This window comes from Malus domestica, chromosome 05 (assembly GCF_042453785.1).
Source record: "Malus domestica chromosome 05, GDT2T_hap1".
Lineage (NCBI taxonomy): Eukaryota > Viridiplantae > Streptophyta > Magnoliopsida > Rosales > Rosaceae > Malus > Malus domestica.
Window position 1 is genome coordinate 27,120,355 of NC_091665.1, and position 12,668 is coordinate 27,133,022.

Consider the following 12,668-nt stretch of genomic DNA (forward strand, 5'->3'; position numbering starts at 1 on the left):
AAAAGGAGAATAAATTTCTTCCATCGTTGCCAGAACTTTGGGTATCTGACCCGATTCATCTAATAGGATACCCAAGCCTAGGATTAATTCCGCGCATAATTAAGATTAACCATTCAAATTCTTAATTCAAGTGAATTGCTACACAAAGTTCAGGGTTGGAATGATATCAATGAAAAAATAAATAAATACATAGTGCCGGTTTGGTTCAGGATTACCGAACCATTAAAGGGAAATATTGAATCCCGTACAAATGGTTCGGGATCCGTTTGGTATGACATCCCTAAAATTTCGAGAATTTCCCTGGCACGGGGGACATTCGTGATATTGGTTACGGGAAAGGGAAGTATTACTCACTTAATGTTCCATTGGATGACGGGATTGATGATGAGAGCTACCATTACTTGTTCAAGCCCATCATTGGGAAGGTTATGGAAATTTTAAAGCTGAGGCTGTGGTTCTCCAGTGTGGTGCTGATTCCTGATCTGGGGACAGGCTGGGCTATACCATTCGCAATGTTGCTCGTTGTTGGTGCTACGAGGTATACTTCTCATATTCTGTTTTACCCTTTAACGTTTCCAAAGTATTTCACCTGTGATATGATTGTGCACATATAGCACATGGTTTTTACCACCAGTTATAATCTCTTGCCAGATAGCATGTCAATGTTTTGTGATTGCATATTATGACTTTAGTGCCTGGTAGATGACTACTCTTCAATACATTTTTTAAATGTGACATGCGTAGTTTCACAGCATCTGTATTTGGTGCATCTAATTTTTGTTTAGTCTTGAGTCTTTATGGAATTCTTTTGTTTTTGATATGTTGTTTGTAATACAGATTATACTCTTCATGTTGCCCCGAGTAATATGGAAAATAAGAATTTTCACGTGTTATTAGAAGAAATACGGTCAAAGCTTCTTGAAAACCCCTCTAGGCTTCAGCATGCACCCAGTGTCCAATTTCAAGAAAGACCTCCTGATACTGAGCTTCCGGAGGTATGTTTCTGCAACCAATCATTTCCTCAGAGCTAATTCGTTTTTCCTTCTTCTATATTCATCAAAACATAATAATCATCCGACTGAAATTATTTCTTCTGCATTAATTTGTTAAGACTTATCATGGCAAGTTACTTTTCATTGTTATGATTTGACGTGATACAGCTAAAGTGCATGAGCTTTTCTTCTGGCTAATGTATAAATTAGTAACTTGTAATAGAGAACTTGTTGTTCTCAAGATCTCTTATAACATAACGAGCTAACTGGTTCCCTCATTTACTCCAAAGCCACATTGTTCCTGAGCAGAGACCCCAAATTTCTATCTTTTCCTTCCATATATTTGCTATCAAGCTTACATTTTGACATTCCTATGTTTTCCACTTCCTCCCTGTAATATGATAGTTCTTGTTGCATAACTGGTAAATACTTGATGGAAGTCTCATAAACTTTTTAACAAGTATAGTGATGATCCAAAAGGAAAAGTTGTGTATTTAAATAGCGGCAAAGCTCCACTCTGGTTTTTTTTTAATCTTTGTATAAAGAATGTAGCTTGCTAGTTCAAATCTATCTAATTTCAATTGTTATGTACTCAATGTTTAAGGTTGTTATATTGGCTTGTATCCAATGTTTTAATATTATTCTTTGTGAAATTCTTTCAGGAGAATGAAGAGCAGGATGATCCAGACGAGAGGTGAGATCCATATTCTGATATGGAGGTCGATGATGAACGTACTTCAATTTATGCTCCTAATTTGCTCTCATTATCTAGCACTTTCGCCTTTGCAATATACTGATATATGGTTTATACAATAAGCCTTTACCAAGCAGAGTGAAGAAATAGATCGTTGAACCTGAAGTTAAAGATCTGGTATGTCACAAATCATCTCTGGAACTCTTTTTTTGGGCGTGGAATCATTTGAACTAATTCAAATGTACACAAGTTAAATAGTCCTCTGGAGTGTACTGTTTTATTCGTTTAGTGACGCAATGAACCAATTCAATATGCACCATTCTTGATGGCTCCAACCGTAAACTTACTAAAACCTGGATTTGACTAGAATCAATTTCAAACCATCGAAATCATATATAAAGAGGAAGCTTGTCTCTTCATAGTGTTTTGTTGCTCCTCTCTGTTATCATGTTTCTTGTATAATGTTACGAGAAGCCTACATTGGTGATTAGTAATGTTCCCTTTCTTTCTTATGAGAATCTACTGTTTCCAGCTCTGGTATCTGCTGCTGGATTAGGGTGACTTGATCACAAGCAGAGTAATTCAAACTTAACTGTCCATCGATTTGTGAAGTTGGTAATTTATTTGAGCAGCAGCATTTCATGTATCTTAGCATTTCTTGTACTCGTAAGACTTTTAATTTTTCATTAACAAAAGGAGTAATGTAACAAACGATAACCTGTACGGTGATGTAGTAAAACCAGTAACTCTAAATTACAAGGCAAAATGGAAAAAGGAAACCACCAATTTTGACGGTCTCTCTTCCAATAACTCTGTACATGTTCCCATGTCCATCAATTGTATTTAGATTTGGTGAGTTGTTCAGGCAGAACCAACTCCGAGCCCTTTTCAGCAATTCATACTAAAAATAGTTAGGAGCATATAAATTGACTTGTACTTGATAAAATTCGAGAAATTCGTCTCGGTGATTGAGACATTTGCTACAATTGGGAACAAAAGAAGCTCCCACAATGGAGATGCACACTTCAATGCAGAGTGGCCAATGACATACGCCAAACCAACATATGCAGTTACAAAAAAATGGAAACTAGACAAGGTTGTATCTCGAATTAAGAATGTATTACATTATGTGTCATGTTTACTTATTACATCAATTATTAGGGCCGGTTCTGTGGTTTTGGCCAATTCTATGGTTTTGATCCGAAACTTAGGACAACTTCAAAGATCCCTAATGTTTTAATTAATAGATCTTTCCATGCACATCATGCAATACAACAAGTTTCAAGGACTAATCAAATAGCAAAAATGAGGTAATCGCAAAAGAGATAAATCAAAATGCCTTAATTGTACCAACTAATGAAGTTATTTAAAGGGTTTATAATCATATTTTAGAACACTAATCATTGATTGTCTCGTTAAAGAAGAAGAGGACGTGAACCAGACGAAATGCGAACACAACACCGTCATGGACATGAGCTACTTGTTGGCCATAATAAGAGTAGTTAATCGATATGGGTGTGTATAGATTATCAATTAGATTTCATCCTTAGACGGATTTACAGAACGATGCCTAAATATATAGCTGCGATTTACCATCTGACAATGTTATACATTTCTATATGTGCACGTTTTTGTTTCCCCACTTTGTACAAGTTAGACAAATCGAAAACATACTTGATAACCAACTTTGATTTCTAAATTGTATTTGTTGTGATAGTACCTAATGGGCCGGACTCATGAGGACCAGTGGCAATTTTGAAATATCACAACAAATACAGTACCATTTTTGTCGCAAAAAATCGATTAACGACAATCGTTTTTCTAACTCAAACTATCGGCATCTCTCAGTGTCTCCGTCGTCTTCTGATTTTCCTCCGAATCGGAGAAGAAAGGTAACCAAATCCTGGTCCTCCGAATTCGTGGTTTTCTGATTCTTCCGGCGCTCCTCACGCGTACGGTAGCCTGAGCGCGAGGCGTTCTCGATTGATTCCATGGTCTGATCTTCCGCGAATCGCAATCCGACGGTGGCGATGGCGTCGACGCAGAACCAATCGGCGCATGTGGATCTCTTCGATGCGTTTTTCCGACGGGCCGATTTGGACCGCGATGACCGGATTAGTGGCAATGAAGCCGTCGCTTTCTTCCAGGTCTCTAGTCTCCCCAAACAGGTCCTTGCGCAGGTACTCTATATATATATATATGTATGTATGTATATGCTTGTGTATATATGTATAATTGGATGTGTGTGTATGATTATATTTGTGTAATTGTAGTGGTTGATCGGGATTTGATGCTGGTGGAAATGTGTTCCGAATCAGATTGATTTTGAATTTTTAGTCTAATTGTAGTTGAAGTGGTAAATGTGAGCTCGGGATGTCTTAATTCTCTTATCTAAGCTGAGATTTTTATTCCGTGTTAGCATAAATGCGGAATTGATGTTCAAATGGTAGAAAATAAGTAGATGAAGAATTTATACTACAGTTAGTGGGTTGAGAGAGAGATGTTATCCGGTCATTAATACACCTTCTGGTGTATCTGTTCGACCTGAAGTGGTAAGCAGACTTTAGAAATGTGTTATATGACCCAAGGAAGGATTGTTTATTACATTATAATTGTGTAGTAGTGAAAACCTGCAGCATAAGATGACTATGGAATAGTTAGGATTATCGCATACAGGGGAAATGTTCTTGGGTCATGATCATATCGACAAATAGGTTATTGAAGCTGTATACTTGTTTTGCTGAAGGAATTTCCGTATAAAATGATAACCAGGGGCATATTATGTTAAATATTGATTATATGAATGCACTTTCTCATTAGCTTGAATTGCTGAACGTAACAGGCTCAATCAAGCATATTTTTCTGCGAGATGCTTTGCTGCTGGATGTTCATGCTTTGCATGATGTGTTCGTATTTTGACATAAAAACTTACATATGCCATAGATATTTTGTAGATATAAAATTTTATTTGTAATTGGGAGTAATCTTTTGCTGGCCAATTGACATACAAACATCCATAAATATATACTATTAAATTGAGTCATGTCTAAATGTGCAGTCTAGATTGATAGAATGACTACCCATCATGCCACATTATCTTTGATGGAGCGGTTTAGGGAGGGACGCCCTCTTCCAGCAGTGCTACCAAGCAATGTTATGTTTGATTTATCCAATAGTTTTCAACCTGCAAATAATTACTCCAATGCTGGCACCAAATAATTACTCCAATGCTGGCAATGTAGCCTGGAGACCTGCTTCTGGTATTCATCCATAAACAAATCACTTTTATTTTTTGAAACTTGTAAATCAAGTTTTAATTAGTGTCTATGTTTATGATATAAAGAATGTTGCTTGCTAGTTCAAATCTATCTAATTTCAGTTGTTATTTGTACTCAATGTTTAACGTTGTTATATGGGCTTGTATTCAATGTTTTAATATTATTCTTTGTGAAATTCTTTCAAGAGAATGAGGAACAGGATGACCCATACGAGAGGTGGGATCCAGATTCTGATATGGAGGTTGATGATGAATGGTACTTCAATTTATTCTCCTAATTTGCTCTCATTATCTAGCACTTTCGTCTTTGCAATTTACTGATTTATGGTTTATACAGTAAGCCTTTGCCAAGCAGAGTAAAGAAAGAGATAGTTGAACCTGAAGTTAAAGATCTGGTAAGTCACAAATCATCTCTCGAGCTCAACTTTTTTTTGGGTGTGGAATCATTTAGACTATAATTCACTGTATTTGGCTGCCAGTTCATTTGTCTATTAAACACTACAACAACAACAAAGCCTTTTCCCACTAAGTGGGGTCGGCTATATTCTTAAACACTGCTGCATTTAATTTCATGTATAGTAAAACCGTGCTCATTGTCTGATAATGGACAAGTGGTTATATTGTTTGTTCATGGCAAAAAAAACAGAAGCATATTGACGAAAGGCTAAAAGATGAAAGTTACAGGAAAAACAAAATCTCCTATGTACACAAGTTAAATAGTCCCTCTGGAGTTTACTGTTTCATTCGTTTAGATGATGCAATGAACCAACTCAATATGCACCATTCTTGACGGCTCCAACCGTAAACTTACTAAAACCTGGATTTGACTAGAATCTATTCAAACCATCCAAATCATATATAAAGAGGAAGCTTGTCTCTTCATAGTGTTCCGTTGCTCCCCTCTGTTATCCTGTCTCTTGTTTATTGTTATTTGAAGCCTACATTGGTGATTAGTAATGTTCCCTTTCTTGCTTATGAGAATATAATGTTTCCAGCTATGGTATCTACTGCTGTTTATGATTATATGTTTATATCCTGCACGTAGCATTACTTTCTTACGATGTGCTCATTTCCTTTGCTGTGTCGCATTTTAAAATTTACATAAACATGGATGATAACCTATTTGTTATGTTTATTTGCCTCAACATTATCTAATTCTGGTTGTTGTGGCACACTGGAGATCCAGAAACAGACCTCGGAGAACGCTGGAAGCTCAGGCTATGATCCAGCAGTAGATGAGATAACAACAGGCGCAAAAGTGAAATTAACACATAAGTCCATTAGAATCAGGTTCCTCTTTCATAAGAAAACCCTCCCACTAATAGTTTTCTCTGTGACATTGATATTTGCAGGCTTTGGATATGGGATCTGGATCAGTGGATGAACCAACTGTGAAAGTTGAACAAGACACTATGAATAAGCCTGCGGACCAGATATAAACGTATTCACAATCAAATTTATTTAGGGTGACTTGATCACAAGCAAAGTCATTCAAACTTAACTGTGCATCGATTTGTGAAGTTGGTAATTTATTTGAGCAGTAGCATTTCTTGTATTTGTAAGAATTCAACGCTTGTTTAAACTATCATGGATAAGTACCCAAATTTGGCCTCTTGTACATGTTTTTTTCTTCACGGTTTTGAACTATTAAAAGTTAAATAGGAAGGCATGGAACTGTCATTACACTGTTGTATCCCAAAACCGAATTCTTTGGTCGGAACCCTAAAACCGTGCTTATTTCAGGAATCGTAAGTTCAATCGGTAGTCCACTGCCCCTGATTTTGGTGCTCCAAAATCCAATTTTCCTCTTTCATTTGGGTAGATGGGATTAGAAATTTAGGATGTTGTATGATGTTCATATAGGAAGCATTTATTACTAGACTCAAACCTGTGTTATCCTGAATGATTGGGCGTAGGTGACCGATGTTTTTGAAAAGTTTGGATGTTAGAAATTATGTTTATAATCTGCTTAACTCATTTCTTTACTCAAAAGATTTTTCATTTTTCATTAACAAACGATAACCTATATGGTATGGCAGTAAAACCAGTAACTATATTACAAGGCAAAATGGTAAAAGGAAAACCCCAATTTGACGGTTTCTCTTCCACTAACTTTGTATATGTTCCTGTGTCCATCAGTTGTATTTAGATTTGTAGTTGTTCCGGCAGAACCAAGTCTGAGCCCTTTTCAGCAATCGAGCGTTGACTGGAAGACTTGCTGAGTGTTCAGTATCAGTATCAGTATCAGAACCATCTATACAGAGTGAAATTTCAATTTCACACAGGTCACTTGCATTAGACGTCCTTTCAGCTGAAGCACCACTTGAAGATATCCCATTTGCAGTAGGGGAAAGCACTTCAGGTTGTTGAATGCTCTACTAGTGTTTCCCTGTTTGAGTTTCTTAGTCTTCCCGGTAACTTTTCTCCTCGTCTGTCAAGATGTAATCCACGAAGATAACCCCACAGCTCCAAGTAGCGGCAGCACAATACGATAATCTTGTGTCAATTCAAAATGCAACAGACTCCTGCAAGACTAGCACCCATTCCAACCTGAAAATGGAATCTCTCCGATTGTCAACTCCATCCAGATTTTGGGATACCATCAGAATTTAGCAGACAAATACCAGAAAGAGAAATAATATATTCACCGAGAAAAGTTCGGACTTTTCAAGTTTACCATGGAGAATGATATTAGGGTAAAAGACTGTTTACTACCCTCATGTTTCATGGTTTTCAACATTTAGTACATCAAGTTTTTTTCATCTTAGAATCATACCTAAAGTGTAAATTTTGGGACAGTCTCATACATCCGTTAGTCAAATTGTTAAATCTGCCGTTAATTGTGACGTGGTGCCCATGTGGACAATGACTGGGCGCCACGTGTCAGCCACGTTTTTTTTTTTTCTTTTTTCTTCTTCTTCTTCTTCTTCCTCCGACTGCAACATTTCTTTTTCTTCCTCCTCCTTTTTCCTTCCTCCTTTTCCTTCCCCTTCTTCTCATTTTTCCTTCTTCTTTCTTCTCCTTCTCCTTCTTCTTCCTCCGAATCTAAGGAAGTTTTTTTTCTTCTTCTTCTTCCTCCTTCTTCATTCTCCTTCCTCTTCTTCCTTCTTCTTCCTCTTCTTCTCCTTCTTCCTTCCTCCTTCTTCCCTCCCCTTCTTCTCCTTCTTCCTTCTTCTTCCTTCTTCTTCCTTCTTCTTCCTCCGAATCTGGGGAAGATGAAGGTTTTTTTTTTTTTTTTTTCAAGGAAGATGAAGACGAAGGAAGAGGGAGAAGAAGGGGAAGGAAGAAGGAGAAGAAGAAGGAAGAAGAAGGAGGAAGAAGGAGGAAGAAGAAGAAAGAAGAAGAAAAAAAAAAGTTGCAAGCGGAGGAGGAAGAAGAAGAAAGAAGAAAAAACAAGGAAAAAAAAAAGCCGAATCTGGGCAGATTCGGAGGAGGAAGAAGAAGAAGAAGAAGAAGAAGAAGAAGAAGAAGAAGAAGAAGGAAGGAGAAAGAAAAAAAAAAAACCTTCCCCAGATTCGGAGGAAGAAGAAGAAGAAGAAGGAGAAGGAGAAGGAGAAGGAGAAAGAGAAGGAAGGAGAAGGAAGAAGGAGAAGAAGGGGAAGGAAGAAGGAGGAAGGAAGAAGGAGGAGGAAGAAAAAAAAAAGTTGCAGTCGGAGGAAGAAGAAAAAGAAAAAAAAAACCGTGACTGACACGTGGTGCCCAGTCATTGTCCACATGGGCGCCACGTCACAATTAACGACAGATTTAATAGTTTGACTAACGGATGTATGAGACTGTCCCATTTACACTTTAGGTATGACTCTGAGACGAAAAAAACTTGATGTACTAAATATTGAAAACCATGAAACATGAGGGTAGTAAACAGTCTTTTACCCATGATATTATGTACACTCCATGTCAATTGTCAAAAGACCATTCGACACTTTAGAACTAACTAGGAGGAATGCCCGCGCTTTGCTGCGGGTATTCAAACCATGTATAATATTCATAAAAGAAAAAGTAAAAGATAGGTGAATTGATACATAAAATAAGCCATTCAATTTACATTGCTACTCTATTAAGTTGACATCGAGAGACAATATACAATCGAAATTACTTGAAGGAAAGTTTATAATGACAAAAGTTGCAAATGATAAAATATAGTGTCTTTGCATCAAAGACTGAAATACCATGCAGTTTACACATATTTTGTTTCTGCATGCAACATAACAAAATACATGTTCTGCAAGGCTTTCTATTGTTCCAACAGTTGCATAAAATAATAAGACAACTTTAGTAGTGGAATGCCCAAAAAGTATATATTTATAACAGTGGAATAGCCAAAAAATACATATGTTCGATCCTTTGCAGCAGTCCATGATAAAGTCTTCTATAGCTCATTTCTTTTGCGAATGAACATCTCCAACACTGAGCAGCAAATAAGAACAAAAATTCAATAATTGTTCAAGTTGGCATATATTATTGTAAGCAATAACTCATTATACCTGTCCTTGATTTTCTTTGCTTGTGATCTACTTCTTAATGTACTGATCGGCGTTTTGTCTGCAGGTTCAACTTTTGGGACAACCAAGTTAGAGATTTCTGCCGAGATTCTGGTTGAATTAGTAGACAGTGGTTGGCTCCCCTCATCATGTTTGCTGTGAAAACATCTTAAATTTAAAAAGGATGGAAATGAACGTTATAAAGTGCATGCATGATGTTTTTATTTAATGGAATACCAACATTATGTGAAGGGGAAACTTAACCTGTGAGTTTTTGAAGTTTCATTTTCAACAAATAGTGTCCTCTTTACATTCTTGTTTGTCGCAACTGATTTGATTTGTCGGATTTGGGATTCCAGGGTAGTAATAGGGATAGGGGTTGCTGCATCAATAACTTGTTTCCCGGTGTTGGTAGCAGGTGTACGTGGTACAATCGAACTAAGTTTTGGGTGAACTAATGCTTCTTCCTCAATTATTCCATGAACAACAAAGTCGGTGTTGCCAAACTCATTGTTTTGATTACCAAAACGGACTTGGAACTTTTTTGTGCTGCCAACCAATTTTTGAAGGTGCGGTGGTAACACAGAAGAGTCATCGTAGCCTTCTTCTATGACCAAAGAGTGGCAAGAGATACCCAAAAGTTTTTCAGCAGTCCTTCCGATCACTAAGAAGTTGAATTGATTTGTGGCATCATCCACAATAAAATTCATCTTAAACCTAAATAAATGACAAAGATATAATGATGTAAGTTTAGCAATTTAAAAAAAAATCTTGGAATAAAAATCATGTTCATTGCAAAGAGATATAAAGAGTGTAGAAAAAATAAATTAATAAATTACCATGGCTCAGGCATTTTTTCGAGTGACCCATGTTCAAAGCACTGGAAAGTTCCATATGTATTCTTGACACTTTTGTGGCAATACGGGCACGACTTGTACCACCATCCTTTGGTCAAATCGTAATCGACAATTGTTGCTTGGCATACGAAACTTGTATTCTGATATGATATTAAATTTTCAAATACAAAAAACATTTAAGAATAAACTCCCAAACATGACACTTGTACCTTAGTATATGCATTTCCACCCAAATTATAAAACAGAATTCATATTTTGGACATGAGGTAACATTTTGGAGAATGTACATTGAATCATGAAAGATAAGTTGTATAATTTTTTGCACAAAAGCTTATAAATGAACAAAGAAACAAACAACACGACACTTTGTATGCACAACACAGTATAGATTAAGAAACAATTTGTCATTTCCAAATGACAACAAACAATCAATTGGAAAGCAGTTGTAAAATAAAATCGACAAAACATGAGACGATTTAGTGATAATGGATTGACCTTGTTTAATGCCGGATCAAGAAGAAGCAGTTGTTCAATTGTCTTCTGTTCAGAATCAGCTATAACAGCACCCTTTCCATACTTTTCAGCAGAAGTTTGTAGAATTTCAATGGGTGTTTTGAGGTGTTCAAACCTGATTTTCACATTTTTTGGTTCAAGAATATAGATGGTAAAAACATAAACAAAAAAAAAACATTAAATAAGATTTGTTCACCTACTGTTGTTTATATTCTGAAAGTTGTGGGATATCAGGATTGAAAATACAAACTGTTGAGCCTGTGCTCCCCAAAACAGGTTTTCCTATAAATAGAAAGATAACAATTATCAATACAAAAGTAAAGTGATCACATATAGATTTTGTTAAGGTATAACCTTTGTATTTCTTCACTTTGAGTGAAGTCAAAACAATGAAGAGAGGCGACGAAAGTGACTGCAATGCATCGTCTTGAAAACTTGTTGCAGTTTCTGCCCATAGTGTTACTGTAACTTGTTCACCTCTACAATTATAAAATAAAGTCAGAACTTTCTATGTAATTTTTATATGACTATATTTGTATAAATATGCAATAACAGTGTATGAGTAGTATGGTTCACCTAGTATTTTGAAGTTTGAGGTCTCGCTTTTTCTCAACTCTAATATTTTGCACAGTGATTTCCTCAATCGGTTGTAAAGCCATCAAACAACCAAAAACATCTATGTATGATATAGTTATAAGAACCAGTTTAAGCTAAATTAAGTTAAAAACTAAGAATAATAATTTTAGAGTAGTGGCAATAGTCAAAATTAGACGCTTTACCTGTAAGGTTTACATCTCTATCGACTTTCTTGTGAAGCTCATCAAATTCAATTAAATTAAACCAATGCATCGGGATCAGTTGATTTGGTTTCTCAACTGGGACTATGGTAGTGTTTTTGTTCAACTCAACCATGGCATAATGAGGGACAATTTTGTTTGACTTTCTGTTATTGATAAGACGAAATTTATCTATCTCGTACACGAACCCAACTTTTAGACGGTCCAAAAAGAATTGGATGTCCCAGGGTTTCATGGTCGCCTGAATTGCATGTCCCTTTTAGAGAGGAAAAACAAAATTAAATTAATCATTAAAGTAGTAAATAAGCTCGTGAACAAATTATCATTTCCAAACTGCCATGAGAGTTTACTAATCATAAATCTATGTAGAAGTTGAAATTCAATCCAAAATAAACATTAAGCACATCATCAAAAAACCAACAGCACAACTACGCTATTGAAAAATGCCTATTTCACAAAACATTTAATGAATATTTTACTTCAGAAATTTCTGCAAACCACAATTGAACACAAAAAAGATGGAATGTTAATCAATGAGAAGGAAAAATCGAATTAATACTGAAAGTATGATAGATGCATTTCGACAAATATAAAACTGTGTCTATATAACAATGAGAAAAATGTGTAAAGATGTAACCTCTTTGTCAACAAAGACACAATCCAAACTTGCAGGTTGACGATCAGCTCCAATATTTTTTGTCACCCAAATTCTGCATATCCTAATTTGTAGTTTTCTTGTTGGCTTGTATGGTAACAAAAGACGAACTGGCATATGCTCCATCAATCTATATAAAGTAAATTTAGAAGCAAATAAAATCCTCAAAATCGTGCAACACACATGAAACAAAGAATACATTAGAATTTTGAAAAATAGACAAAAAGAGAAAGAAAAAAATGAATGGACAAACACAAATCAACACACCTTCATGTAAACAATTCAAAACATCTTTATAAACAATGTTTTTTGTGTATCCATAAGGCATATCACTATCATGAGCAATCACAATTTTAAGACCTTGTTTTGAGGTGACCCTAGACAATGCAACGTAGAGCTGTC

The 12,668-nt window shown here is 35.9% G+C and overlaps 3 protein-coding genes across 7 annotated transcripts; 2 read left to right on the plus strand and 1 right to left on the minus strand.

Annotated features, from left to right (window-relative positions):
• Window positions 1–250: 250 nt before the first annotated feature.
• On the plus strand, window positions 251–1,690 carry LOC139196178 (histone deacetylase 19-like). The gene is made up of 4 exons (XM_070821846.1): window positions 251–269; window positions 340–528; window positions 838–995; window positions 1,655–1,690. Exons 1-4 carry the CDS (start codon window positions 251–253, stop codon window positions 1,688–1,690), a joined length of 402 nt encoding a protein of 133 aa, XP_070677947.1.
• Window positions 1,691–3,550: 1,860 nt separating this feature from the next.
• On the plus strand, window positions 3,551–6,581 carry LOC103420728 (histone deacetylase 19-like). 5 transcript variants are annotated; one of them, XM_070821059.1, is made up of 6 exons: window positions 3,585–3,866; window positions 4,745–4,946; window positions 5,150–5,219; window positions 5,301–5,358; window positions 6,144–6,221; window positions 6,316–6,581. In XM_070821059.1, the coding sequence occupies exons 2-6, from the start codon at window positions 4,838–4,840 to the stop codon at window positions 6,400–6,402; spliced, it is 402 nt and encodes a 133-aa protein (XP_070677160.1). In that variant the 5' UTR covers window positions 3,585–3,866; window positions 4,745–4,837; the 3' UTR covers window positions 6,403–6,581. The 5 variants fall into 5 exon arrangements, with proteins under 5 accessions (XP_070677158.1, XP_070677159.1, XP_070677160.1 ...); XM_070821061.1 differs by having other exon boundaries at window positions 6,150–6,221; XM_070821060.1 differs by having other exon boundaries at window positions 3,735–3,854.
• A 2,512-nt stretch (window positions 6,582–9,093) lies between these two features.
• On the minus strand, window positions 9,094–12,328 carry LOC114819823 (replication protein A 70 kDa DNA-binding subunit B-like). Its single transcript, XM_070821050.1, has 10 exons — window positions 12,249–12,328; window positions 11,594–11,867; window positions 11,391–11,490; window positions 11,169–11,293; window positions 11,015–11,096; window positions 10,797–10,929; window positions 10,284–10,441; window positions 9,709–10,161; window positions 9,448–9,600; window positions 9,094–9,370 (listed from the first exon to the last, which is right to left on the minus strand). The coding sequence occupies exons 2-10, from the start codon at window positions 11,844–11,846 to the stop codon at window positions 9,340–9,342; spliced, it is 1,488 nt and encodes a 495-aa protein (XP_070677151.1). The 5' UTR covers window positions 11,847–11,867; window positions 12,249–12,328; the 3' UTR covers window positions 9,094–9,339.
• Window positions 12,329–12,668: the final 340 nt, after the last annotated feature.

Bases quoted from the DNA above. Each gene is read 5' to 3' on its own strand.
- LOC103420728 (XM_070821057.1), top strand. From the start codon at position 3,717: ATGGCGTCGACGCAGAACCAATCGGCGCATGTGGATCTCTTCGATGCG. The intron at 3,867-5,151 runs GTACTCTATATA...TTCTTTCAAGAG, and splicing joins CCAAACAGGTCCTTGCGCAG to AATGAGGAACAGGATGACCC. The intron at 6,222-6,315 runs GTGAAATTAACA...TGATATTTGCAG, and splicing joins AGATAACAACAGGCGCAAAA to GCTTTGGATATGGGATCTGG.
- LOC114819823 (XM_070821050.1), bottom strand. From the start codon at position 11,846: ATGAAACCCTGGGACATCCAATTCTTTTTGGACCGTCTAAAAGTTGGG. The intron at 11,294-11,390 runs GTGAACCATACT...TTATAATTGTAG, and splicing joins CTCAAACTTCAAAATACTAG to AGGTGAACAAGTTACAGTAA. The intron at 10,162-10,283 runs GTAATTTATTAA...TCATTTATTTAG, and splicing joins GAAAAAATGCCTGAGCCATG to GTTTAAGATGAATTTTATTG.
- LOC139196178 (XM_070821846.1), top strand. The intron at 529-837 runs GTGCTACGAGGT...TTTGTAATACAG, and splicing joins CGCAATGTTGCTCGTTGTTG to ATTATACTCTTCATGTTGCC. The intron at 996-1,654 runs GTATGTTTCTGC...AAATTCTTTCAG, and splicing joins CTGATACTGAGCTTCCGGAG to GAGAATGAAGAGCAGGATGA.